Raw genomic sequence first — 25,808 nt, forward strand, 5'->3', positions numbered from 1 at the left:
TGGAAAGTTGCAACTCCAGTGCCTTATAGAACTGCTTTTTGCTACTCCCAGACTCAACATCAGGGTCACTAGGACTTATTTGCAGAGGCAGAGAGTTTCTGGGAAGAAAAACAATAAATTCACAAATCCATTATTTTAACATTTCTCAACTTGTCGATAAAAAACTTTCTAACAGCCTTATAGAATATAAGCTGCCTGAAAACAAGGCTGTCTCCTTTGGTTCCTTTCCACCGACCCTTCAGAAGTAATCCACAACCCACAGGTTGGAAACAAGTCTTGGAGAGAGAACAGGAACACTTGAGGCTGTGTTTTCACAGGTAAATACGGTGTGTGAGCTCCCATAATAGAGAAAACACCCCCCTTCCTCTCCTGTTCCACAGCTCTTCTCTTCTACCCCTCTTTTCAACCTGTAGTCCAAGCTGTCTCGAGCAGGAGCTTTGTAAAGCATAATTGAAGGGACCATGCAATACTGAGATTGCTACAGTATAATAAATATTTGCCCTAAGAGCTATCCTTCAGGAGCAGTAATACTCAGTCCTTAAGAATCTTGAGGCCCAGAAGAAAAATAAAGCAATAAAAGTTCCTTTCATTAGTTTAAGGTCATCCCATTACACAAGGCAACCACAGCTTAATTAGCACCACCCGCAAAGCATGAGGTTTTTTTAACACCTACAGACAGCAAAATAACCCTGGCTGTAATTATGGACAAACGCTAATACCTCAGCCAGACGAGAACTGAGAACTAGCAGAGCAAAAGTTGACCATAAATAAACGTTGCTCGCTCACCTAGTCCCCTCTTACCATATCTTGCTCCCTTTATCATTTAAAGTATTATTAACCTTGCAAGGTAAGCATTTTTGCAACAAGCACCTTTCCTTACTGCAATGAAACATTCACCAGGAAGTTCACACTGAAATATTGCAAGATCATGATCCTTAAAAGTCTTAGATATTCTGCCAATGTAATTCTTGGAAAAGTTTAATAAAAACCCAAAGGTAGGTCACGGTAAACTTACACACTCTGAAGCACCTCAGAAATGCAAAATCACTTAAATGACAAGCCTGGCATGCTGTTTGCAGACCTGGCTAGTAACTGCAAGAAAAGAAACATAACTACCAGAGACAAAAATTCACTGAATTCTAAGTTTGGTGAAGCTGTGAATACCCCAGCTGTACGAGCCCACTCTGTGCTAACTATTCTGGCAAACAGCAAGTGCTTGGAGCATTCAGACAATTAAACAATATAGCCGATACTGGGTAAGTAAACAGCCTGAGCAAGAGGCTTACATACCCCAGCCAACTCTGCCTACTGCCAAGTGATCTTTCTGGATGATCAGGACAAACTCCCTGCAGTAAGTCAGCACAAAGACAACGAGCACACGGCTGGTAACAACGCAGGTCGTGTAAGCAGTACTAACACGGTCTGCAACTCCTGCGGAAAATCTCTTGAGGACTACGAAACCAGAGGATGTTATCAAACTCTCCTCCAGGAGGCAGCTCCAGCACAGCAAATTAAATGGAAAATGTTTCTCACATCTCTTAACCAGTTTTGATTAAACTCAATAAAAGGCAAAGGCTAGAAGAAGAAGCACAGCTTGCAGTTCCCAGGAAGACAAGAAGAGGTGTAACTCTCCTCCTGATTACTTCTTGCCACGCACCGCATAGCGTGACCTGGAGATGCATCACCTGAACCTCAGCCAGCACAGACACTCCAGCCTTTGCTAAACACTGCCGTCTGTGAAACCACGCCAAGGGACAAAGTTCCTACTGCTACTGTCCACAGATGTAGTACTTACAAACAGAAGCCATTGCATTTTTCCTCTTTAAATACTGCTTTTCACCCCTTATTAGTCAGTCCCAATATCCTTCATCACTTTGTATTGACTAGCTCCTCTGTGTTTGCTTTCTCTTTCTCACATTAGTCATTCACTTTCTGTGTAATGACAGATGTGGCTTTAAAGTATGTCAACACTTACCACTTACAAAGGCATACATTAAAAGAGATTTGATAATACACTAGAAAAACATTCTAATATAGAAGTAGCCTGTAGCACCTTTGCTGATCATTTTCATATATATACACGCATACATAGATATATACATACATATATATATGCACTAACTTAAGCCGATAATTGCGACAAGAGTTGAAGTTGCTAGCGCAGGTCTGGCTTAACCTTTTATACCAGGTAGAAATAAATAACTTCACTTTCACTTTCTCCGTCTGCCCACACCATCGCAACGTCAAAAGATTTAACATTACTGCATTCAGTGTAGCTTCTTTGCTCATCCTTCTATTTAATGTGATCATGGGCAGATATTTTAGTACACCCATCTGTGTGGTAGGAGAGATTATCAGCCCAACACGCTTGTCACTGATGCCACAAATTTGACAGATCAGTCCATGTTCAATTTGCTTTATATGAAAATTAACTACATTTGAGATAATACAAAAGACAACATCTGCACACAGCCTGTTTCCTACCTTATCTGCAGAAGAACCTCCATGTATTTAATTGCTTTAATAAAAGCAACACAAATTTCTTCACAGTTCACCCCTCCATTTATGATGATCATGTACCTTTACCTTATATATTTACATGATGTGAACCACAATTGAATCCACTTGCAGTGCTTATAATCACAGTGGTTTCGCTGGAACTGTGCTAGTTCAGAATTGTGTAATTGCTCTGCTTTGTGCTTAGGCCAGGGCATTGGACAACCAGGGTGGAATTACCTGCTGCTGGTTCAGTTCACTTCTCCTTCGCATCACATCTTTCTTTTTTTCTCCAAGTAATCTATTTCACTGTGCACATACTGTGCCCTCTTTTTACCTTCTCCCTCAGCTTCTACTCCTTTTGCCATTTCACAAAAGGCAAAAAAACTTCTCTCCATTGTCCTTCTTTAGCCGAGGGGTTGCAATCCCATATTAAAACTGAAACTAAGTAAACTCTTTATTCTCTCCAGCACCCTTGCCCTCCTGACTGCCTCAGCCATCGCTTTACCACCTGCGTGTCCCGTATTTTACCACAGTGAACATCCACCGCCTGGGGAGACGCCGAGACCCTGCCAGCAGCTCGGTCCAGAACCAGCTCACCCCTGGGTCGAGCCCCTGGGCCGCGGAGCCGGTCAGTAGCATCACGGCCTGGGCCACAGCTGGGTGTTCATCCACCACCACAACTGGAGAACCTGGAAGGACAGCGGTATTGAAATTGATCAGGAAAAAAAAATACATACATGTGAAATTTTTTTTGAGTAAATAACTAGCGAGTGAGGAAAGTTTCGTTCCTTTCCGGAGCCAAGTGTTTATAAACATCAAAGTTCTGTCATATACCACACACCACGGTGCACTCATTTATTTGCAGGGATCGTTAACAGGTTACACAGTCCAAAAGTGAAGAAAACATCCTGCAAGGCACCCGCCTGCCGCCCCACGCCCCCGCCGGGGACCCCAGCTCGGCAGCCGACCGCCTTTTCCTCCGTGGCCGCTCCATAGTGGCCGCTCCATAGTGGCCGCTCCATAGTGGCCGCTCCACAGCAGCCGACCCCGGCGGCCGCATGACGCCGGCAACCGCCAGGCGCGGAGGAGGAGCCACCACCGCCATGGTCCCCGCCTGAGGCGAGCCCGGCCGCCACGACACGCCCACAAGATGGCGGCCCCTCGCGCCACGCCCACAAGATGGCCGCCGCCAGCCGCGGCTCACCTCGCCGCCGCCTCGTCTCCTCCCCGCCGGACTCGGTGCGGCTGTGAGCGAGCACCAGTCCGCAGGGGGGTGGCCCGGGGGAAGGGAGGGCCGAGGGTTGGGTGTCTCACAGGCGCCGGGCGTTTAGCGTCTGAGCTTAGGGCATGGCATGGCCGCTGGGCCCGGGATGGAGCTGGGGCGGCTGGAGTACCTGCAGGCCCTGGTCACGGAGTTCCAGGTGACAGACAGCCAAGGTAACCCCCGGCACTGCTGCTTGCTTATATTCTTCAGGCTGAGCATGTTTCCTCACACACCTGACGCTTCTCTGTTGGCAGAGGCCAAGGAGCAGGTGCTGGCAAACCTGGCCAACTTCGCCTACGATCCCAAAAACTACGAGTACCTCCGGCAGCTTCAGGTCCTGGATCTATTCCTTGACACCCTCACCGAAGACAGTGAGACCCTTGTGGAGTTTGCAATTGGTAAGGACTGCACCCGAAGTGGGGGGATGATGGGCCGGGGGATGCCGGGCCTGGCGCTGGGGTTTGGTGGTTAATCTCCCCCCAGAGAGGCAGGTGGTTGTGCTGCAAGAACAGCCCCACGCTGTGCTGGCCAGGCTGGTTTAGTGGCGAATGAGTGGAATGGGCAGACAGGTAGGAGGGAGGCATCTCCCCTTCATCTTCATAGAGCTGCCGTGCTTAAAGAAGATGCTTTCTGGAAAGGGTTTTCCCGCCAGACTGTAAGTAAACACTACCTGAATCATTTTTTAATGAAATCTGTCCTAGAGAGTGGCAGTCATTGATACATAAATTTTGCCATGTGTAATGTATAGGTCCAATGTTACCATTCTGCTATTGACAACCAGTCTTCTGGAATACTTACTTGAAATGTTTTAATAAGTCCTCAGAGGAACTGCCTTACAGTGATTCGTCAGGGCCTGAACATAAGCTAAGGGGCCAGATCCTAATTGTGAGTGATTTCATGAGATGATAATAAATATATTTGATTTTTAAGGTTCGTGGCTGAGCTATGCCAGGGTATGGCTGCACCTTAAGGTTTCAGTTACAAATATTCTGTACCTCTTGGCTAGTCCCGCTATCTCCGTTCCCTAAAACATCTGCAGTGAACTGCTGGCTTGTAGCCTCTGTTCATGTTACGCGATGCTGGAATTCTTCATTCTGTGGAAGAGGTTATGTCCAGCAGTAACAGTGCCCTCTAATGACATACAGGAGGAGGAATGTTCTGGTGGAAAATCTCTGGAAAGAACCAAGAAAACGCTGCCCAGGAAGCCGTTAAGAATTTTCTGTCCAAATCTCACAGAAAATCTGGATGCTTATTTCTGTATTAGGAAAAAGGAGTTAGCAGTGAATTTGAATCTTAGTATGAAAAAGATGAGGGTGTAGAGTTTGTCTTGCACGTGTCGGACATTTTCTTTTGCTGTTTCAGGCGGTCTTTGTAACCTGTGCCTGGACAAAACTAACAAAGACTACATCTTGGAGGCAAACGGGGTAGAGCCTGTAATTAACTGCCTCTCCAGCTCCAATGAGGAGACGGTCATGTCGGCAGTCACAACGCTGATGTACCTGACAACGCCGCAGTCGCGCCAGCAGACCACGGCTCTCCCAGTGGTGGAGTGCATGCTTCGCTTCTCTCTCTCGGCCAACAGAAGGTTAAGCAATCTGGCAACCGTCTTCCTGGAGGACTACTGCACACCGCCGCAAGTGGAAGAGGCCAGGAGTCTCAGCAAACACACCGCGGTGGGGATTCCTCTCCCCAAGGACTGAAGCTGTCAGAGCAGCACAGAGCTGTTGAGAGGGAGACTTCCCTCTGCTTTCCCAGGCCTCCACTTTCCGCTCAGCAGGTCAAGAGTGCGTCAAGAACAACATTAAAGAGGGGAATTGGTCATACCAGCGCTGGATTTTAGTTAATAAAGAGGATGGTACAGGACTACCATGTCAGTCAGGCCAAGCATGCAGCTAAAACTGCAAGCAAATATTTAAAATAAAACAGGTCATGGCTGTTGGAGAGCAGGTTGCCAAGTGCAGCTCAGCACCCAGCTTGCACAGATAACCCTTCCCAGCAGTGAGGGGGTTTTCTGCTTGGGTTATTGGGCAGCTCATATCCCCTCTGGTTCCTGGCTGGTTTTGCTGCAGCTCTCCTCTTCAGCATCAACTCAAATGACTTTGAAATGTCACATAAACTTTATTCCTCCTGCAGAAGAAAGGCGTTTCCCTGCCCTGGCAGTTTGCAACGTTACTGCATCCCTTTGATACTAAATGTGCCATCCTGTCATCATGGCATAGGCACACGGCTAGTAAATCACTAAACAGGGCAGGTTGTAGCTATCCTGTAAATCAGGAAGTGGAAAGTTGTTTTTGCTTTCATTACCACTGGTGAGAAAGGTGACAATTCAAAAAAAAAAGGGCTCATGGCAGTCTGGCTCATGAGAACAGCTGTCTTGTAAAACCTTCTCTTAATAAAACATTAACTTAAATGCTGTGTAAACAGTTTTGGATAAGCTCATAAATATTTCTCTACAGCACTTGCAGCCCAGCCTTCGCCCACTCTTTACTGGTGCACATGGGCCAGCAATTGAAGCCAGCTTGGCTTCCTTTCATTATCAGCCAATGATGCAAAAGGCAACCCAAAAGCCAGGGTGGCTAAACACATAAAATTTAAGAGAGTTTGGCTGTTGAGCACAGCGCTCCCTGACAGACACCCACATGGTGTCTGCTCAAGTTTCAGAGCTTTACTTCTTCCTCTTTTTTTTTTTTTTCCTCCCCTCTGGCTCCAGTCAGCCAAAACCAAATAGGAGTGAGGTTAAAAGCACACACACGCACACAAAAAAACAACCCACAACTGCTTGTATTTTATAGTTTTCTCTTCACCAACAGCAAACATCCAGAACTCTACAGAGATGAATTAACTGAATGCAGAGCAATTCTTCCACAGACCTGGAGAGGAGTCAGCTCTGCAGCATGTTCAAGGGCAACTCATTTCTTATTATAACTGACCCCTCATAATGCCCCTGCCCGGCTGACGGCGCTCGCTGCCTCCAGGGAACGGGTTTCCCTGTCAGCGGGAAGAGCACGGCATCCCCTTTTCGCATCACTGCCTGCGCTTGCTTTCCAAGATGCCTTTCCAATCGTCCGCCCAGGAGAGCAGCCGGCGGCGCGGTGCCTGCAGCTGGAGGTGCCTGTTGTGGCAGCAGGTAAAGAGGACGTGCTCCCAGCTCGGGTTCAGCTCCGCGCCTGAGGAGGGCAAGGGAAGAGAGCTGGAGCCAGCTAGGGGTTTTCCTCCCCAAGCTAACGGAAAGTGATGCAAATGCTTTTCAAACCTCTAATGGTATCCTTGTCATCAAACAGCAAGTCAGCAGATACAACGGTCTTATCTCGGGTTAGAATAATCCGCTCCACAAACTCGGGTCCCAAATGTTTTTCTACCCACTTATACTGCAGAGGCAAGAAATAAGAAAGGAGAAAATTCTGGCACACTTCTGAGTTTGCACATTGCTCAAGTCGGATCAGCCCTAGTACAGCAATCTTTTCCCCCATAAACCTACATCTGTGTCTGCGAACCCCTGCCACGGAGACTGGCCGTGGCCCAGGATGCTGATTTAACCCGTACTCTGAACCGCCCTCAGTCAGCACGGCGTTTGCCGTGCCTAATCGCCGTCGAGTTTGCGAGCAGCGCTGGCTGCCGGCCCCGAGCACACAGATTGTGCCCATCTAAGTCGGTAACTCAGTGACTGAGGTCCTCCCCTCCATTCTTGTGCCAGTGGCAAACAGGGCTAATCCCAACGCTACAGCCTCCTCTTAACTCGGGATCGGCCTCTTTCAGGACAGCTGGAGATCTCAGGCTCCAGATTTAGACAGAACAAGGTTTTGTCGGTTGAGGAGCCTCCAGTGTGGAATCCTCTGGGAATATCCCATCCCTCTGGGCCATGCTGCAACCGTTCCTTTGCTGGAGCCCCAGTGTCATAAGCCATCTCCAAGAGGAGAGGGGTCACGTGCCCCACAATAAGGCTGGCGTCACGGGGCACTCCGAGATTCCCTGTCCTACACTATTGCTGTGTCCAGGCAGCCGCCCCTCAGCCACAGGGGACACCCGGCAGCCTGCGCCAGCTGCTGTCTTTATAAATGAATGACCCTGACTTGGGCGCTATGAAATCGCAAGGCTTTGCAAAAGCAGCATTAAAACCACTAGAAGAAATTCTCTCCCACCTTTTCCACGATGCAGTGCTCATATTTCCGGAGAGGACTTGTGCAAATAAAGACTTCAGTGCTGAAAAGAAACAGCCTTCATTAGCAGTCAGGGGAAAGGGCGTAAGATAATGGCAAAGGGCTGCAAAGTGCAAAGTTTCCTTACTCCTGCATGCGGATCATCTCCTGCATAGCTTCAAGGGCTCCTGGAACTGGGTCCAAATCTAGAAAGAAGCCAGGCGATTCGTAGACACTGGCTACCTTATCCTGCAAGAGACAGGAGGACAATTAGCAACACTTACGCTTTTATCCAATCTCTGTGCACAACAGTTGCCCAGTTACCCCGCGTGTAACAGCCATCAAAGGGCCATTGCTTTAGAGAGTGAGGTGACGCTTCACACCAAGAGTGGATTATAAAGTTTCTCACCTTTAGGGCTCTGGGGAAAGTCCAGCTCGGGAACACAAGGAGAAGTTACTCTGGGTGGCTTGTTTGGAGCGAGGAGGCAGAGCTGATCCCGACCTGGCTTTGTTTCCCCAAGCATCTCCATGAGCAGCACCACAAACGTGGCGCTGACCTACGGCTCGACTGAGAGAGGGAGAGCTCACGCCTCGCCCCTTCCCAGCAGGTCTCTCTCTACTAACTCTTGTGAAAATCGAAGGAACAAGTTTGAAGCTTCTGCTCCTCTGTCACATTTGACTGAAATTTGCTTAACGGCTCCGGAATTTACCAGGGACGTGTGGGTAGACACATGTACCCCCCAATAGCCCTTGTTTCCTTCAGAGCAAACAGGGCAATATGGTGACCACGGTAATTACCATACACAGCAGAGGGGCCAGGTCAGCACAGCCATGTATTTGGGGTTAACCCTTTCAGACCAGAACAGCTCAGCAAGAGGGAAGGAAGAGGACAAGAGTGCTAGGAAAGCTACGTTTCTTTGCTGCTTTCTGTGATTTTCAATCACACACTACAATAACAGTCGTTAAAGGAGCAGATCCTGACCTCGGCATGGCCAGCTGCTCCTCGGTGATAACGCGCTGGTGCAAAGTCTACTCAGAAGGGTGTGAGACAGCGGCAGGAGATTCAGAGGTGGATCCCTGTGCTGCCCCAAGAACCTTGGGCTTTATCAACTGACCTGTGCGCCTCCGTGAGTCCCAGACGGGGCTGGTGGTGATTCGGGTGGGTCCCACCGACCGCTCCCCTCCTCCGACCCCCAGCACACAACCTTAGCAGTGGACGGAGCAGGGCGATTAAGGGGATCACAGCTTTATCTTTTCTCCCTCTGCACCTGCTCTCGGTGGTAAACCCACCTTCCGTACAAGCGTGTGGGATGCCACAGGAATCAGAGAAGTCATTAATGGCAAACAGGTGGGAAAGGAGGTTCTCCCTAAAGTTATAATCATTTTTAAGTAGGAAAGAAACAATATTACTGGAGGAGCAATGTTTTCCCAGGCTAAAGTAGACAAAAAGGGTGCAAAAAGGTAAAAGGAATTTACTATGATACAGTACAGTGGCATCTTTAATCTCTATGAGGAGAAGTAGGATTTCCAGGGCAATTCCCGCGCCTCTAGGTAGGATTCTCCTTCCAGTCCTTTTTTATTTTTTTTTTAGTTTACTGATAAGACATTCTCGCACCCCTTACTATTAGGAAGTTCACTGGTTTGAGTCCAACTCTGGTTAGTTAATTTTAAAATTTTCTACCCGGTGACCGTTCAGCGGCCTGTGTTAAATCAGAGCGTTTCGGTGCAGGTTGCAGCAGGCGGCCCCTCCTATCACACAGCCCATCCACAGCACCCGCAGCAGCAGCCACGAGGGCTAGGTCCACTTCCAGGCCTAAATTTCATTTTCGGAGAGAGAGGTTGAGCTTCCAGTATCTCTTCTACCCTAAGGCACACAAATCTTACCTTCCCTGGGGTCACATAGTGAATTTCAGAGGTGCTGAGACAGCATTTTTCTGCAAGTATTAGAGTCTTACGTTCCTATACCACAGAATAATTTAGAAAACTTAGCTCTTGATAAGTATTCTTCAAAGGCAGGCTGGCAGCTTTGCTTAGAAATTGTACCAGATCACTTTATCGTGCAGCTGATGATCTCCTTGCTCTGTATCACCGGTGGAGCATCAACATAAAAACCATTTCAATTAAGCAGCAACGAGGAGTCAGCATTAACCAAGTCTCCCAGCTGACAGTGCTCACCCAGCTAGCGTAATTTACAGATACTCATAAACCAACAGCCAGAAATTTGGAAGCACTGCCTGGTTTCACATGCAAATCAGAAGAGGTTAAGGAGTCTAGGTGAAGACGTGGCAATCACATCTGCCCAGATCTCTGTTTCCATGCAAAGCCCAGCTGATCCCAGCAACAATTCCCTGGAGCTCTTCCCGAGGAGATTCAATTACAGAATCAGGGCTTCTGCCTGAAAGCTCTTTTATCCTGCAGCAAGGCACTAGACGCTGGCAAGTTTCCACCACGTCACAAGAATGTCTGGCTTTGCTGGAAAAAGGAATTTGATTTGATGACTCTTAGAACCAAAAAACCATTTGTCCAAAAAAAAAAAAGTTACTAGAAAAAGAAAGTAAAATAATTTTCTTTCCTCATTTTCATCCCATCGCTGTTGAACCTTCGCTTTTAACTTTCATTAGCAAGAAACAACTCGGATACAAAACTAGAGGAATTATATCTATCCCTAAGCTTTCCCATTTGGAATACTTAAAACAATTCTAGAAATTTTTGCCACTGCTGGGGATGTCGAATCCTTTTTTGAAACTGTCTGGGTTAACCAGCCATGGTATTTACATAAAACCTGAAGGAGCTTCAAATATTTAAAACTTTATTGTTCTGCCAAATGTACCTAAACCAGCCCAGAGATCCAGAGGTTACTGGAGGAGACAGACACACAACACGACTACACAAACCTAATTCCCTCAGGAAGGCAAGCTAATAACGAACAGCAAGATAAGAGCTTTCTGCCAGTGCTGCTCCGTGTGGGATTCAAACCAGTTATCTGGTTATTTCATTGACACACCTGCGGTCTGGGAAGGAACAGGATGAGCATGAACCAAATTAGGGAAGGGGAATGCCAGAAATAGAACAGAACACAACTTTCAGGACAGATCAGATTGTAGACTGTCCAAATAAAAAGCCATGACCCCTTAAACTACTTGCAGTATTTTTGCCTGCTATACCCAAATGGGAATCACGCAAGGAATACTCAAGCAATAAATCATGTTTGTTTATATAAAATGATAAACAAATCATGCCTAGTCCCTATATTTACTAGTTCTGCTAAATTTTGAGCATCAATAGCCATCAGTTAGAGCTCGGTCAGTTTGGAGCCTGTGGAAATGCTGCCCAGACCCAGCGCTCCCATCCCTCACACTGGTGCCAGGGCCCCTACCGCCCTATGGAGCAGGAGGGAAATTAATGTGAATTGTCATTTCTTAGCAGTAAAAAAACCTACAGGCTCAATACACGATCCCAAAATTAGCAATGAACTTCTCAGGGGCAGCGCACGGCACAGCCTGGCTCAGCATCTGTCCGTGTTCGTACAGTCCCTGATGGTCCTGCGGTAGCCTGAAGGAAGCGTGAAGTCCGGATTCACGGTATTTTTCGTTTTGCCTTGCAAATGTCTCCCCTATTCATTCAAGTCATTAGCAAACATTAAAAATAGCAACAATTTGCACAGGCGTAGGGTGTACCACAAGCGTTTTACATACTACCCCAGATCGCTTACCGTGCGCTTTGCTTGTCAGAGCACGCACAGGGAATGATACAGATACGGGGTTTTATTAGCTGTACAAAACCCATATATATTTTTTATATTTCTTGCTACATTAACACTTGTGGAGAGCTCAGCGAGCTTTAGGTAAGTTATTGCTAGTGCCGCATGGCAAGGGCAGTTCACGAGTGAGTAAAGAACACACTGAAGAGGGTTCAGTGAATAGTTACATCCAGTTATTTGTATAACTAAATCACTCATGGCCAACTCCCGCACACACACCTCTCTCTAAAGGGCTGGCAACAACCTCCCCCCCCGCCCACCCTCCCCCGAGAGATGAATTATCACTATACAGATTAAGGCTGTTGTTAGCATCAAACAACCCTTTGTGGCACCCCCTTAAAAATAAAAACCAACCCTCCCCTCTGCTTTGCGGTGGGAAGAGGAGATTCCCTTCGCCCCCAGGGAACGAGAGAGAGGGAGAGGGAGAGAGAGAGAGAGAGGGAGGGAGAGGGAGAGAGGGAGAGGGAGAGAGGGAGAGAGGGAGAGAGGGGTTTGGTAAAGCAGGAGCCCCCTCCCCATTTTCCAACCCGCCGGTTCCCCGTCCCCGGCCGCGCTCACCCCCAGGTCCTCCCGCAGGCTGCAGTACTGCTCCCGCACCGAGAAGCCCCTCCGCTCCGCCAGCTCCACCCGCGGCTCCCCGGGGAAGCGGGAGACGAAACCCCGCAGCACGGCGCCCTCGAAGTCGGCCAGGACCCCGTCCATGTCCACCAGCACCCGCAGCGCACCGGCCCCCCCGGCCCCGGCCATGGCCACCGCCGCCCGCCCCGGGCCGGCAGCGGGGCGGGCCCTTCCCGGCCGTGCCCATTCCCGCTCCCGGCGGGGGAATCCCCTCGCCCGAGCCCCGGCTGGGCTCCACCGGGAACCGGGACGGCTTGCTGGGGGCGGAGAGGGGCCTCTGGGCGCTTCTGGGCTCCTCTCGGGTGAAGGGCCGCTGCCACGGCCCGGCCGAGGGAAAGGCGGCCGCGCTCGGCCGAGGTCTCAGCAGCCGTAAAGGAGCACTAACAAGTTCCACCGGTTGCGGGGCTTGCAAAGGGAATGAAGTTTGATTGTTTTCCTCCTCCGAGGGTAGAAAACAGGCAGGAATGATGTACACGGTGCCACACCGCATTTCATACCTGCTGTGAAGGAACGGCAGCTGCCGATGCGAGTCCAGAGGAGACAAAAATGACCGAGAGCTGGAGCCCCTCTGCTGTGAGGGCAGCCTGGGAGGGGTTCAGCCTGGAGAAGGGAAGGCTCCAGGGAGACCTCGGAGCCCCTTCCAGTCCCTAAAACGGCTACAGGAAAGCTGGGGAGGGACTTGTTATCAGGGAGTGTAGTGATAGGACAAGGGGTAATGGTTTTAAACTGAAAGAGGGGAGATTTAGGTTAGATATTAAGGAGAATTTTTTTCACTGAGGGTGGTGAGCCCCTGGCCCAGGTTGCCCAGAGAAGCTGTGGCTGCCCCATCCCTGGAGGGGTTCAAGGCCAGGCTGGACGGGGCTTGGAGCAACCTGGGCTGGTGGGAGGTGTCCCTGCCCAGGGCAGGGGGTGCCACTGGGTGGGCTTTAGGGTCCCTTCCAACCCGAACCGTTCTGAGATCCTGTGTAGGAGAGGAGAAGCCCATTAGAGCAAACCCAGTTTTCTAGTTAAGCACCTAGGGCTTCTCCAAAACCAGCCTGGAAAGCCGGGGTAGTTGTAGGCGCTGGTTCCTCCAGGAGGAGGGTGGAAAAGGCACATTCTCTGCAGCAGAAACACCAGTTCTGCACATTTCTGCTGCTTCGGCTTATCGTGCTACAGATTCCCTCCAGGACAGTAGAGAACTTCATAGTCTGGTCTCCCTCCCACCCCTCCTCCCTCGTCAGCCGTTTTTGGTTTGGGTTTTTTTTTTTTTTTGGTGAGGAGACTAAACTTTCATTTCCTCCATTTTCTTGAAAGAAGAATTTTGGATAAAATGGATTATTTATATCCAGCCATATTCCATGCTTCTCCAATCTAGATGATAAAAATGAAGAGGTAAGCCAGACACTTTCTTCAGGGGAAGAGGGCACATGATGGTGAACTCAAGGTGTAAGTACCCTCCTTCTCTGGCAGGTTGGCTGGGACAAGGACAACTGAGAACAGAGCAAAACCAAACCTATGAAATAAAACCCACACAGGAAACACTGCTTCAAAATTTCTATATTATTTACTTTTAAGCAACAGTCCAGCTTTGTGAAATTACAACACACACTTTAAAGGATGAGATTTTCACCTCATGGTCAAGCACCAGCATGATCATGCACAGCATTGAGTCAGTTGTAAAAAAAATGCCCTGTAATTTTTATTTATTTATACGATCCACTCCACCTTCACTGAATAAAGTCTGAATAAATCCCCTCCTAGCATTAGGCCAGGCGGCTCTGGTCGTCAGCCCTCTATTTGGCACATACCCTGCTTCATAGTAGTCCAGTATCCAGATTTTTTTTTTAAAGGCAGCATGGTGTACACTAACCACTTTATGATTTATATGGCACAGCAGGGTTCAAGGCATTTACCACATGCAGTCAATGAAGCCTTTTAGATCCCCAAATCCCACATGTGGAGGAAGGGACTGCTCTTGCTGATTGTTTGCTGGCCTGTTTAACCAGGATTCTAGACCCTTGTAAAGCTAAGGGGTTCTAAAAAAAATCTCAGTACAAAAACCCTCTAAGCACACTTAGAACCAATCTACTCTCCTTTGAATTACTTTTACTATACTTCATAAAGCTTTCCCTCAAGTCTACCACTAGAAAACACTCATGTCACTTCCAGTAGATCTGGGGGAAACACAGGACAGAAGTGGAAAAAACCCAACCCCTTGATCTCAAAAAAAAAAAAAAAAAAAAAAAGATGGAGTACATAAAGTGCTTCTTTTTAATGAAAGAAATTCGAGATGTACAGTCAGGCTCAAGTTGTGCAGTTCACAAGCATGGGGGAAAGAAACAGACACGAGTTCAAAACAGTCAGGAAGGGAAAGGTTTAACCGAGGACTAGGCTGGACTTGCCACCGGGTGGATTTCTCCTGGATGGTGCAGGTGCTGGTGCTACTGGGCTAGGAACAGGTGCAGCAGGCAGGGATTTTTCTTCATTCTGACCTGGGGCAGCTTCTACATCAGCCTCAGTGTTTTCTAGAAGAAAAGAAGCTTTTAAAGTGTTTGATGTGGATGATGAAAGCCAGATGTTTCGCTGGCTTAGACAGATCAGCTCCTGTGAGTTTTCCCCATGCTTAGAGCCACACTCGAGTGCTGCTGTAACCTGCTGGCAGCACCGACTTCAGCCCTCAGAAGTGTTTTTCGGATGAGCCCTGATGCCTTACGGTTCTGTTTCAGGCATTCAAGAGCCACATCGACTCAGCTGCTATTAGGGGACCCCAGCAATTTAATGTTTTTTTCTAATGATAAGCAGCTTAAGTCTTGTAGATATTAGTCAGCATACGACCATGACAACTGTAACTCAAGTCTGAGCAGGTGCTGGAAACCAAGTCGCAGAAGCACCAGTACTCGTAAGCAAGAGCTCAGATTCAAACTACATTCCCAGTTTCGGAACTAGGGGGAAGAGGATCTGGCACACACTTCTGAGGTTTCGCACAGAACAGACAGGGAACAGCCATGCACGGGTAGGCTCCGATCGTACATTCCTTGGAAAGCGCATGATAGTTTCATCTATTTTAAATACTTCTGAGGGCAACAAGTGAAGACAGGACACAGAAGGAATTCTTCACAGGAAGCACTTTAGATACTGCAGCAAATAACTAATGTATCTGCTTCATTGCCAATTCATTCATGAGCACAGCAAGTACATTAGGACCCCACATTGACAGAGATTAACACAATCAGTTATGAGCCAAAGGCCCAAATCGGCACCAAGTAGCCCCCTGATACTTGGCGGGGTGACGGGAGTGGAGCTTCACTGCCATCTCTGTGGAGACATACTTCATCTGTTTGTAACAAACCCCTTAGAGTTTTGTCTAATGATCACTAGTTCTTGCTTTGGAGGATTCAGGGAACAGCTGCACATTCACCTTAACCTCCATCTTTATGATTTGGTACATCTCGATCGTATTGCCTCTCCCCCAGCCTTGTCTTCAACTGAAGGGACGCAGCTATTTCAGCCTCTCCTCCTAAGGCAGCTGCAGCACCCCCTCACCTTTCCCATTACCTTCCTCTGCCCTTGCTTACCATCACTACAATCTTCTGGTCTTTCCATTTCAAGGACCATATATACAATTCAAAATGTGGGCATATCATTGTTTACAGAGGCAAAAGGATTTCTTGTTTCCCGTCCTCTTCCTGATGATATTCAATATTTTGCTGGCACCTCCAAACGTTTCAGAGAACTTTCAGTAACGAGACTGAAGGCAGACCTTGGGAGTTAATGCTGCACAAAGCTGAACGCAAGACTGGCATGGTTTAAGAGTCCGGGCTTTTTTTTTTTTTCTTTTTGTCCCCTAGATGCATTACTTCATACTTACTTATACAAAGATTATCTCGCCACCATTTTATCTGCCTACCTTATTTAGTTGAGTCCTCCTGACAGCGAGATTTTCTCGCCATCAGCACAATTTGACTACTTGAAAGAGCTAATATCACCCACAAAACTGGAGACTTCACTGTTCATTACCTTTCCCAAGTCATGGATGAAGGCACCAAATAAAACTAACCTCAGCATCGCTTCCCATGGCTCATTTTTCCAACCTGAAAAGCAATCACTAAGCCCTACCCTTTGCCTCCTGTTCTTTAGCTACCTTCCTAGCTATAGAAACAGCTTTCCTCCAGTCCTGTGGCAACGCAGTTTATTTTTTTTCTTAAATAATCTTTGATGCAGAATTTTATCAGAAACACTGAAAACCCACTTGTGTCCACTGAACGCCCTGTATCCATGCTTGTAATACTCTCAAAGAACTCTGGCAGCTTCGTATAATCTCCATGCAATCAGAAATAATCCCCAATATAGATTCTCTGCTGTATTCCTTAACCCAAACCCACAGGCACATCTGAACAAAACAGTTAATGTGAAGTTTTAAGCGTGAAGCTTCTGTGGCTCGTGCGTACCACCGCCTGCTTACTCAGCAAGCCCAGAACAACGGGGGCCGTGTCCCCTGCACACACAGGGCCAAACGCTGCACTGTCCGTGCCCTCCGCAGCCAGCCCCAGCGCTGCGCAGCGCTCGTGGTGATGGGCTGTCCACCAAACGCCAGACTCCACCTTCCTGCGTGTCACGGAAAGTCAGTCCCTGGCGACAGTCAATGGCGTGCTGTCCAGTTCTCCTGAGCTAGTCACATTCATTAAGTACACAGTGCAAACTGAATCACAAAAGAAACAAGAATTGCTATCACAGGAGACGCTGGGGAAGTTTCTATAGCATTTAGAGGCTCACGTAACCAGCTGACATACACAGTAGTACTTCCTACATAAATAAGTTATAGATAAGTTTGCTAACCTAGTAACTGAAGTGGTAAATGCAACAGGATCAGATCAAGTGTTAAAGTTCTTCCCTTATCAGGAAGGGTATAATCTCTGAAACAGCTTTCTACTGAGTATACTGCAAACCATTGAAAACTTTGATGCGCAGAAAGGAACTACAGGAAAAAACAGGCAGCCAGAACACTGCTGCAAAAGCAACAGGTTTTCTTCCCCTAGACAGACGTGATTAAACAAATACATGTGCCCCACCTGACACCTACCTGGGGTTTTATAATCAGTTACATACAGAAAATGATTTCCAAATTCAGAAGAACAAACATTTTTTTTAATGATGGAAACCTATTAAGCGTCTAGTTATGCTATGAACTCATAAGCAGACAGCTTTTATTTGGAGGCGTATTCATTCAGTCCCTTTCAAGCCCCAGAGACAGCTCTACAACATCAAGTATGAAATCCCAAGTGCGACAGGTGGGATGTTCACCAGCTCACGTCTGCCATCTCACACAGCAGGAACGTCAAGCGGTGGTGTGGCGCAGTGGCCTCAACAAGGCTCTGTGCTCCATTAAGCTACGATACCCAAAGCTAACAACACTATAAATTAATTTAACAATTCATTAAAATTCTCACGATCTGCCACAGACACCATGTCCAGGAAGCATAAACTTTATACTCCTTCCTAAGTAACACCAGTGGAAGTTTAACATTCAAACATTTGCCTGTCATTTTTATTTCACCTTGACCATCTTCAAAAATGTAACTTTTAGTCACGGCCACAACAGTGGAGACAATCCCAGTTACTCTTCAGTAACACTATTTATTTTTTTTTAAACCACCTCCCAGCATACATCTCCCTGGTACTTGACAGAACTTCCTCCACTGTCACCTACCAGAAAAATAAACCAAAAGCCAACAAGTATGACACCTGTGAAAACAGGAGTTTGTTCTAGGAGTGAGGAATATCATTTTGTATTCCAAGTTTCAGTCAGCTGTTGCTCACCCTCACCAGGCAGCCCTATTTCTGCATCCTCCCATCCACCTCTTCTTGCCTCACCGCTGCTTGCAGGCTCTCATCTGACCCATGGTGAGCTGGTTTAAACAAGCACCAGGAAAAGCAGCAGAGCCCTTAGATCAGTTTACTTCTATTATCAAACCACATCCTCCTACTTGAGGCATAAACTCTAAACGCCTCCGGTGCTAATTAAGACCAGACAGACATGGGAAAGAAATCCTAAAGAAGCCTGTATAGTTCCATGAGGAGCGGCCTGCTAAAGAAGCAAAACTTATTTTGGGAACAGATACCACTTAGGAGGTAGTTAAAAAACATTCTGGAAAACCTCACACCCTCCCAGCTGAAGTCTTTTCAGGACATGGAACTGCTAATGGCTCTAGTGACCTCCCACAACTCTTAGGTGTTGAAAGTAGCACTTAGAAAGTACCCGGTCAACATACACATTCCTCCCATCAGGAAGTAAGCTATTCTTAAGGTGAATCTTACAATGGAGAGATTTCCAGCCTCACAGCTAGAAAAAACACTTCAAGGTTAACATGCCTGCTGCTAGGGGAAATGGCTCCCTTTACATGAAATTTGCAGTATGCATATGAACTGCCTTGGCAAAAATCAGCATTTAAAAGCAACAGGATCTTAAAAGCTAGTTAATGCACACTTTCAGATGTAGCAGCTGGTTTTGATTATTTCTGTGAATGTGGTGCTTCCTGTATGAGAAGACAACAGGAAAGAAATAATTGCTAAACTAAAATCCACTAAGTTGACTGTACTATTTAATTATAAGCTACTAACTATAACAGCAGTTTCAATCACTGAACTCTTTGCAAGATGGTATCCACCTTGCCTTCTAGTACTTAAACAAATCTTGACACCAACTGCTGCTGGCAAAATAAATGAACAAGACTGTTCTCATTTTTAACCTGATGACTAACAGGCCCTCCGCCGTTTCATTCCATATCCATGCTTCCACTGAGATAGTCAGGTCACTTATTGACCCGATGGATTCAAGGACAACCCCAAGATGTCTCTCTCCTAACACATGAGGATATATCCTATATCCTCTTCTATTTCAAAAGCACCTAACTGCAAAAAGGCTTTTTCTAGAAGAGTCCGAAGGAGTTACTCACCAGAAGTTTCAACACCGCCATCTCCTCCCTAGAAGAGAGAGAAACACATTATATCTCACGCTTCACAATATATCTTCCCCCTCCAGAGAGGGCTCTCAGTACTCCATGTTACGACCAGGGTGGTCGGGCACGCTGCTCTGTCTAGCAACACTTCCCAAGTGACAGACCCCATGAAACACTTTTAGACCAGTAACATGCTCTTCGGACAGATATCGGAGTGGCACTGTGGGTTCTGCATACCTATTTCTGCAGATTAATACCATGGGTTTGTAAGCACCAATTCTTACAGAGTGACTAATTTAATTTCATTAGCTGTTTATTTACCTAACATCCTTTTAAAAGTTTAAACAGATACTACTGAAGAAATCCTGATGACCTGTAACATGTGGCATACTTGTTATTCCCACACCATGAAGGATGTGGGTGAGCAAGAGCACTTTATTGTAAACAGCATCCTCCACGAGGCAGCACCGACAGTAACCAGAACATCGGAACTGCCGAGGACCAGCGACAAGACAGTTACACTGTGAGCAACTAGCAATAGTTCAGTGTCCCCTGCTTTCTGCTAAGCGACTCTTTCCAACTTTTATCTGTTAGCAAGGCCAAGAGCTTTTGTTCTATCCGGGATACTTAACTGCATTTGTGAAATACAGATGAGATTTTTTTGCAATGTTACTGATAAAAGTTTCCTTCATTACATAAACAGCAAAACATTCTTTTCATACTCAATCTGTTCACAGGCTGCAACTTGATACAAAGATAGAGAAAGTCTTCCAGCAGCAGCCAAGGCTCCTGAACTACATGCGCTTTCATCAACTTTCATAGATTTAATATTGCTAATTACATAGCGAAACTGCAGTCATCAGGATATAAATGCACAGGAACTCATGCAAATGTATTGCCATAAGTCCCAGACTGGGCTACAGTACATGAGCTCCAGCTTCTGCTGTCTGTGGCTGTAACTACTGCATAAAATTAAAGTATTCCGCATTGGAAGAATCTGTTTGCAAAGCTGAGAACCACAGTATTTAATACAATTAAGTAGAAAATAGAATTAGACTAAACAGTTTATTTTTGTTTTCCGTGGTAGCAGCTATAAATTTAATCTCACTTCTGTTTGCTAAATTGGAACAAGACATTTTCTGCAACAAAGAACAATTTCATGGCTCAAAGCGCCTATTAATAACAAAAATGGGTTAAAGTGATGAATTATGGCAATTATAAAAATAAAACTTAAGAGTTTATAACCCATGAGGGAAAAGGTATCTCCCATAGCATTTGAGATCAACAATTTACCTACCCAGTCCTCTGCAGAAAACCTAAAGCTGGAGAGCTTTAAACAACAAGGTCTCTTTTTTTCCCCCTCTAGAATTTGTTTATGCAAGTGCAGTCTACCCTAGGTTCCTGAATTTTCCTAAATTCAGAGGAACTGTTACTCTTCATCCTGTTTTCCCCTTTAAATGTAATCACTCAGCAAGCAAAACCCATGTTAACGCTGCACATCATGCTCCATATTGCCACCAAGCAGGCAGGTAACATAAAAAGTGATGGTATTATTAAAGTCAGTAACTGAAATAAAACAAGCGTTCATGCTACTGAGTACTTGTTGGAATGTGAAACCAAGTCCTTTGTCGGTCAAAAGATCCACACAGAGTTTGTTGTAGGTAACTATTGTTTGTTAAATCTATCAAAACACACAACTACACATGGCTGAAGCTGGATTTCACACCACTTTGTTACTGTCTCATCCATAAGAGTTAAGAGCTCTAGAAAGTAGTCCTTTTAGAAAAACCCAGCCCTTCATCAAAACACTGTAAGACTATCACCTGTAAAAGAGAACCTTCAGGAAAAGAACAGATTCGAATCCTACAATGCTTCCAACTGTGTGAACATCAGTGATAAAGTTATCACACACAGAGCATGAATTGTCCCATTATCAGGCTCTTCAGTAGTTAACGGACTGACCTTAGGATCTACAAAGTCTCCGCAGTTTGCATCAGTTGAGTTTCTTCTTTGTGGTCCAGATGATTCACAGTGTTCTCTGATTTCACCTGGCTTAGTCCCTACAAGCAGAGATTGATTCTAATCAGTTTGCAAGACAAACCTACTGGGAAAACCGATCATAAACAGTCAGGGTTTGGGGGAGTTTGGCCGTTTGGCGTGTTGTTTGTATGTTTTTTAAATGAAAGCTTTTTTTAAATGAAAGCTTACAACAGCATCTCATGCCGTTGAGGGTGCCATTTAAACAGATGGAAACTAGGGTTCCCAAGACCTGGGATACTGGAAGTGCTCTGCTGAAATGGAAGCTTTATCCCAGCTGCGAGTACAACACAAAGCTAAACTTCCTCTGATTAAGCACGACCAATTAGTGCTACTCCAAATACTAAGACACGAGTTCATCTTACTGTGACTTGATTAACTTGGAGAAACTGCATTCAAAATACAATTCTCTGCTTGCAACATCTATGCCCAAGACTTCATAAAAAAAAACCCCTCTGGAAGCAATCTGAAATGAGAAATAAGAAACCCCATGCAAGCAGACATCATCTATAGCGCTACACTACCAAGTAGGAAGTGAATTCTGGTTTCCACACTGAACCACCGGCAGCTTCAGCTGATACAAAAAATGAATTAACGCACGTCAGGAGATCTGGAAACAAAGCACTACATTCTTACCCGATGATTTAGCCCAGGAAGGTGGGTTTTCTTCAGGAGTTCCAAAGATGCTGGATGCCATTTTGTTCCTTCGCACGGGTTGTTCTTTTGGTTCGTCAAAACCCAAGGAAAAGTTGGATCCACCACCAGGAGGACGCAGCACTCTGGAGAGAGAGTCAGCTTTACAACCTTGCCTGTACCACTACCATTACTAAGCTGCACTCCAACATATAAAACAAGACAATAAGCCAAGAGATAATCATTGGCTCTTGTAATGGCCAGTCATTCAGGCTAAATTCTGTCCAAACAGAAAGCAAACGAGATGACTGTATTACGCTTTTAATGCATGACGCAGACCCATCGTGTCTTCGGTGCATGATGTGAACTATAAAGGCAAGCTGCCTGCCAGCATTCAACCCAGGCACCATATCTCCACTACTCTTCTCTTTAGCGACACTTACAAAAATAAAATGCTCCTGTATGCTACTTGTGCCCTTGCTGCACTCAGCGTCAGTAAAAGCTGCTGCTACCAGTCTTCAGTCTGAGCCAATTAAAGATTAAAAAAACCCATGTGGGCATACTGAATTCCAGCTTTTTAAAGAGAACCCTGCGAAGGCTAACATTAATCTTCAAACCGTCAGCACAGCAAAGACTAAAGTTTGGCATATGAGCCAAAAGTACTGGCTGCATCACTGATGACTCGGGGCTGCAGCCTTTATCTAGATTTGTTCCATCGGAAAAACCCTCAAGTCTGCAGCACAGTACTGGACTGGACTTAAAAGGTGCAATTAAATAGTTTTAAGTTAGACTATTATTAGAAGACACACGTGTACAAAGCTCCAGATATATAACCTAAATCTAACAATCTTCTATTAGACAGACACAAAAGAAGCCTGTCTGGTACTTCATGAGCTGTATTGTGGTCTGCTTTCCACTTGCACAAATTAACAACAACAAAATAAATCTTGACTTGTAAATTTCTTCAGATCTTATTTTCTAAATCATGAGATCTTTTCAAGGCTGATGTGTTAACTGGAGAAGCTAGAGAAAAGCCAGGAGAACAAAAATGTATGAGGCCATATGAGAACTGTCACAACCCCCAGAGAGATGTGAATACACCAACAGAACTGGGCTTTCAAGGCATCCAGTGCTCTGAAAGGAAGACCAGAACAAGCTAGAAAAGTGCACACTTCATCTTCTTTTCAAATAGTTTATTGAATTAAAGTTCAAACTTTGCAACAGAGAACAGCACACAGCTTGTTAAGGCACCAAACCTAGGAATTCACCACAAAGAACACCTCTGATTTTACATCTCATCACCATCAGTAATAGCATTCAGGTCTTTTGAGACTTTGTGCCTATTACATTCCGGATGCCACACAAAAACGCTTCTCCAGCCTACAGAGCCCAAACACCACAACGGAAGGAAAAATTCACAAAGGTGTTTGGCATGGATAGTTAGTGTTACTTAACTAGCAAACTACTTTTCCTTACAAAACTCTCCTCCTAAGATCTAATTACTAATGCTCAGCTGCTAATGGGAGGATCCCGATAGATTGTATAATATGTTTTAAGAATCCAAGAACATTTTTACGACTTGCTTTGTCTCCTTTCTGAATTAAAGGGATATGGTCGTGAATCACTCCATTATCTTTCTTTTTTTTTTTTTTTTTGAAGAAACGGCCTTGTATAGGTTTATTTTCTTAGTTACATCTGTTGCACTTCCTAATTTGAAGAACAGGCTGCTCAAAGGAGGGCTTGTTCCACATCTTAGGAAAAAAAGCCATCACTGAAACTGATAAAGAATGATGTCTCTTGCCAACCTCAGCTAGAGGTTGACAGATTTTATTAGAAGCCTCTCACAGTTTTGAGATGTTGTAACATACTTCATCAGAGCTACTATTTACCACGTCAAGCAATGAACCGCTCTTAAAATTGCGCCTGATCCCCAGTGATGCACACTGAAAATTCACCCGCAGCTTCATCCCGCAAACACTCTCGTGAAGGGCTGGGCTTGGCTTTTTTTGCTTTGTTTTAAAATGCACCCCAAAAAGCGAAACGCAAACAGGATACATCCGCTTTGTCAGGCCAAAACCTTATAGAAAAAAAAGCCGCTATGGTTTAGGAAGAAAAAAAAAAGGGGGGGGGGGGGGGGAAGAGAAAAAAGACACGATCCTCTCTCCGAGCCAGCTGTTACTCCTGCAGAAACGTGGACGCCCGACGAAGCGCCGTGCACCTTTTCCAGACGTACCTGCCAAGTTTTCTTTGTTTCGAGACAGACTACGGCTTCCCCCCCCCCCCCCCAACAAATGCCAGACGCAGCGCCCCAGCCCCCGTCCGCCCCCCGGGAGCCGGGCCGAGGGTCGGAGACGGGGGAGGGCGGGGGGGAGAAAAGGCTCCCCCCGCCCCGGAGCATGCTCCCTGCCAGCCGAGGGTCAAACCAGCAGCAGGAAGGAGCTCCTCGGCACGGCCACCCCGGGCGGGGCGAGGCGTCGGCCGAGGCAGCGGCGTGCGGGGCCCGGAGCCGCCGGCGGCAGCCGCGGAGCGCAGACAATGGAGCCCGCCCGGCCCCACCCAGCCCCCGCCAGGCCGAGGGACGGGGACGGTGCCCGCCGCCGCGGGGAGGGGATGGCGGCGGGGTGAGGTGGGGAGCAGGGGGTGCACGGTGCCATCCTTCCCCCCCCCCCGCCGCCGCCCGCCTCCGCGCTGTGGCTGCGCGGCCGCGCAGGGAGTCGCCTCCCTTCTTTGTTCGGGAGAGGCAGGGACGCACACGCACACCCGGGCGGCCCGGGGTGGGTCTCGCCATCTCCCACCCCTGCAGCTCCCGCACACCCTCCCCAGGCAGCTGCGGCAGGGCACGGCCCCCCCCCCACCCCGCCCCACCACCACCCCCGGCAGCGCGGCCGACGCACCCTGCTGCCCCCGGGTGGGTGCGGCCGCCGCCGCCTCCCACCGACCCGCCCGGGAAAGGCGAAGAGGAACAAGCCCCGGCCCGACCGGCGGCCGCGGCCCCCACCCTCGTCACCCCCGGACCCGGCATCGCGTCCCGTCACCCCCCTCAGAGCCGCCTCCCCCCCCCACCCCGTGCCCGACCGGGCCCTGAGGCGAGGGGGGAGCGACGGCTCCGCTGCGAACGCACTCAGCCCCGCCGCCCTCCCGGTCCGACGGCCCCCGAGCTCCCCCCCAGACCTGGAGCTGTTCCTGCCACTGGGGTCCATGCCCGAAAAGGTGGTGGTGGTGGTCATGGCGGCAGGGACGGAGGAGACGGACGAAGGGGAAAGGGCTCCGTTGAGAGGCCAATGGGGAGTGACGGTCCCGGCAACGGCTCACCCTCCCCCCTGCCTGCCCCGCTGCTGCCGGTGACAACTGCAGCCGCCGCCCGCACCGGCCGCTCACTTTATAGCAACCTTACGGCCCGCCCCTCAGCAGCCTTCCCATTGGATGATTCAAACGCAATCCCGAGCTCCTATTCGACCGCGCCCTGCCACTCTGCCCTTTGGCCCGCCTCACTGTCTATTCTGAGGCGCCCTGCTTCATCTGTAAAAGCTCATTGGCGAAGCAATACGTCTGCTCCACGGTGATTGGCTGTGCCCGGGCGGCGGCGCCCTTTGTTGATGATTGGCGGGAGGCCCGCCGCTCATGTCAGGCGCGCTGTGATTGGCTTAGCCACGCGTGAGGCCAGACAAAAGTCGCGGTGGCCTTTCCCCGGCCGGGGGCGGCCGCGCCGCGAGGAGAGTCCCGGCGAGGGGGTGGATACTCGCCCTCCACCGCCCTTCCACACACACCCCGCCGTGTCCCCAAAGCCACCTCCGCGGCCATCACCTCAGCTACCAACCGGTCACCAACGCCCACTCCGCTTGGCCATCCCCGCCGAGACCCTCATCGCTGTGCTGGGAGGCGGCCTGACCCCCACCAGCCTTCAAGTTGCCTCAGAGGATGTC

At 47.8% G+C, this 25,808-nt stretch overlaps 3 protein-coding genes across 3 annotated transcripts; 1 reads left to right on the plus strand and 2 right to left on the minus strand.

Annotated features, from left to right (window-relative positions):
* The first annotated feature begins 3,658 nt into the window (after positions 1–3,658).
* Positions 3,659–6,166, plus strand: ARMC7 (armadillo repeat containing 7). The gene is made up of 3 exons (XM_063352055.1): positions 3,659–3,936; positions 4,018–4,161; positions 5,126–6,166. Exons 1-3 carry the CDS (start codon positions 3,852–3,854, stop codon positions 5,461–5,463), a joined length of 567 nt encoding a protein of 188 aa, XP_063208125.1. The 5' UTR covers positions 3,659–3,851; the 3' UTR covers positions 5,464–6,166.
* Positions 6,167–6,528: 362 nt separating this feature from the next.
* On the minus strand, positions 6,529–12,491 carry NT5C (5', 3'-nucleotidase, cytosolic). Its single transcript, XM_063352529.1, has 5 exons — positions 12,218–12,491; positions 8,048–8,148; positions 7,903–7,963; positions 7,017–7,131; positions 6,529–6,930 (listed from the first exon to the last, which is right to left on the minus strand). The coding sequence occupies exons 1-5, from the start codon at positions 12,404–12,406 to the stop codon at positions 6,788–6,790; spliced, it is 609 nt and encodes a 202-aa protein (XP_063208599.1). The 5' UTR covers positions 12,407–12,491; the 3' UTR covers positions 6,529–6,787.
* A 1,309-nt stretch (positions 12,492–13,800) lies between these two features.
* On the minus strand, positions 13,801–25,255 carry JPT1 (Jupiter microtubule associated homolog 1). The gene is made up of 5 exons (XM_063352280.1): positions 25,057–25,255; positions 21,889–22,031; positions 21,178–21,275; positions 19,213–19,240; positions 13,801–14,784 (listed from the first exon to the last, which is right to left on the minus strand). Exons 1-5 carry the CDS (start codon positions 25,110–25,112, stop codon positions 14,636–14,638), a joined length of 474 nt encoding a protein of 157 aa, XP_063208350.1. The 5' UTR covers positions 25,113–25,255; the 3' UTR covers positions 13,801–14,635.
* Between the last annotated feature and the right edge of the window lie 553 nt (positions 25,256–25,808).

This window comes from Chroicocephalus ridibundus, chromosome 14 (assembly GCF_963924245.1).
Source record: "Chroicocephalus ridibundus chromosome 14, bChrRid1.1, whole genome shotgun sequence".
Taxonomy (NCBI): Eukaryota; Metazoa; Chordata; class Aves; order Charadriiformes; family Laridae; genus Chroicocephalus; species Chroicocephalus ridibundus.

Excerpts from the sequence above, each read along its gene's own strand:
- ARMC7 (XM_063352055.1), top strand. The coding sequence starts at position 3,852 with ATGGCCGCTGGGCCCGGGATGGAGCTGGGGCGGCTGGAGTACCTGCAG. Across the intron at positions 3,937-4,017 it reads CCAGGTGACAGACAGCCAAG|AGGCCAAGGAGCAGGTGCTG; the intron begins GTAACCCCCGGC and ends CTCTGTTGGCAG. Across the intron at positions 4,162-5,125 it reads CCTTGTGGAGTTTGCAATTG|GCGGTCTTTGTAACCTGTGC; the intron begins GTAAGGACTGCA and ends TTGCTGTTTCAG.
- NT5C (XM_063352529.1), bottom strand. The coding sequence starts at position 12,406 with ATGGCCGGGGCCGGGGGGGCCGGTGCGCTGCGGGTGCTGGTGGACATG. Across the intron at positions 7,132-7,902 it reads AGCACTGCATCGTGGAAAAG|TATAAGTGGGTAGAAAAACA; the intron begins GTGGGAGAGAAT and ends TTGCCTCTGCAG. Across the intron at positions 6,931-7,016 it reads TGACAAGGATACCATTAGAG|GCGCGGAGCTGAACCCGAGC; the intron begins GTTTGAAAAGCA and ends TGCCCTCCTCAG.
- JPT1 (XM_063352280.1), bottom strand. The coding sequence starts at position 25,112 with ATGACCACCACCACCACCTTTTCGGGCATGGACCCCAGTGGCAGGAAC. Across the intron at positions 19,241-21,177 it reads GAGACTTTGTAGATCCTAAG|GGAGGAGATGGCGGTGTTGA; the intron begins GTCAGTCCGTTA and ends TCTCTCTTCTAG. Across the intron at positions 14,785-19,212 it reads TGGCGGTGTTGAAACTTCTG|AAAACACTGAGGCTGATGTA; the intron begins GTGAGTAACTCC and ends CTTTTCTTCTAG.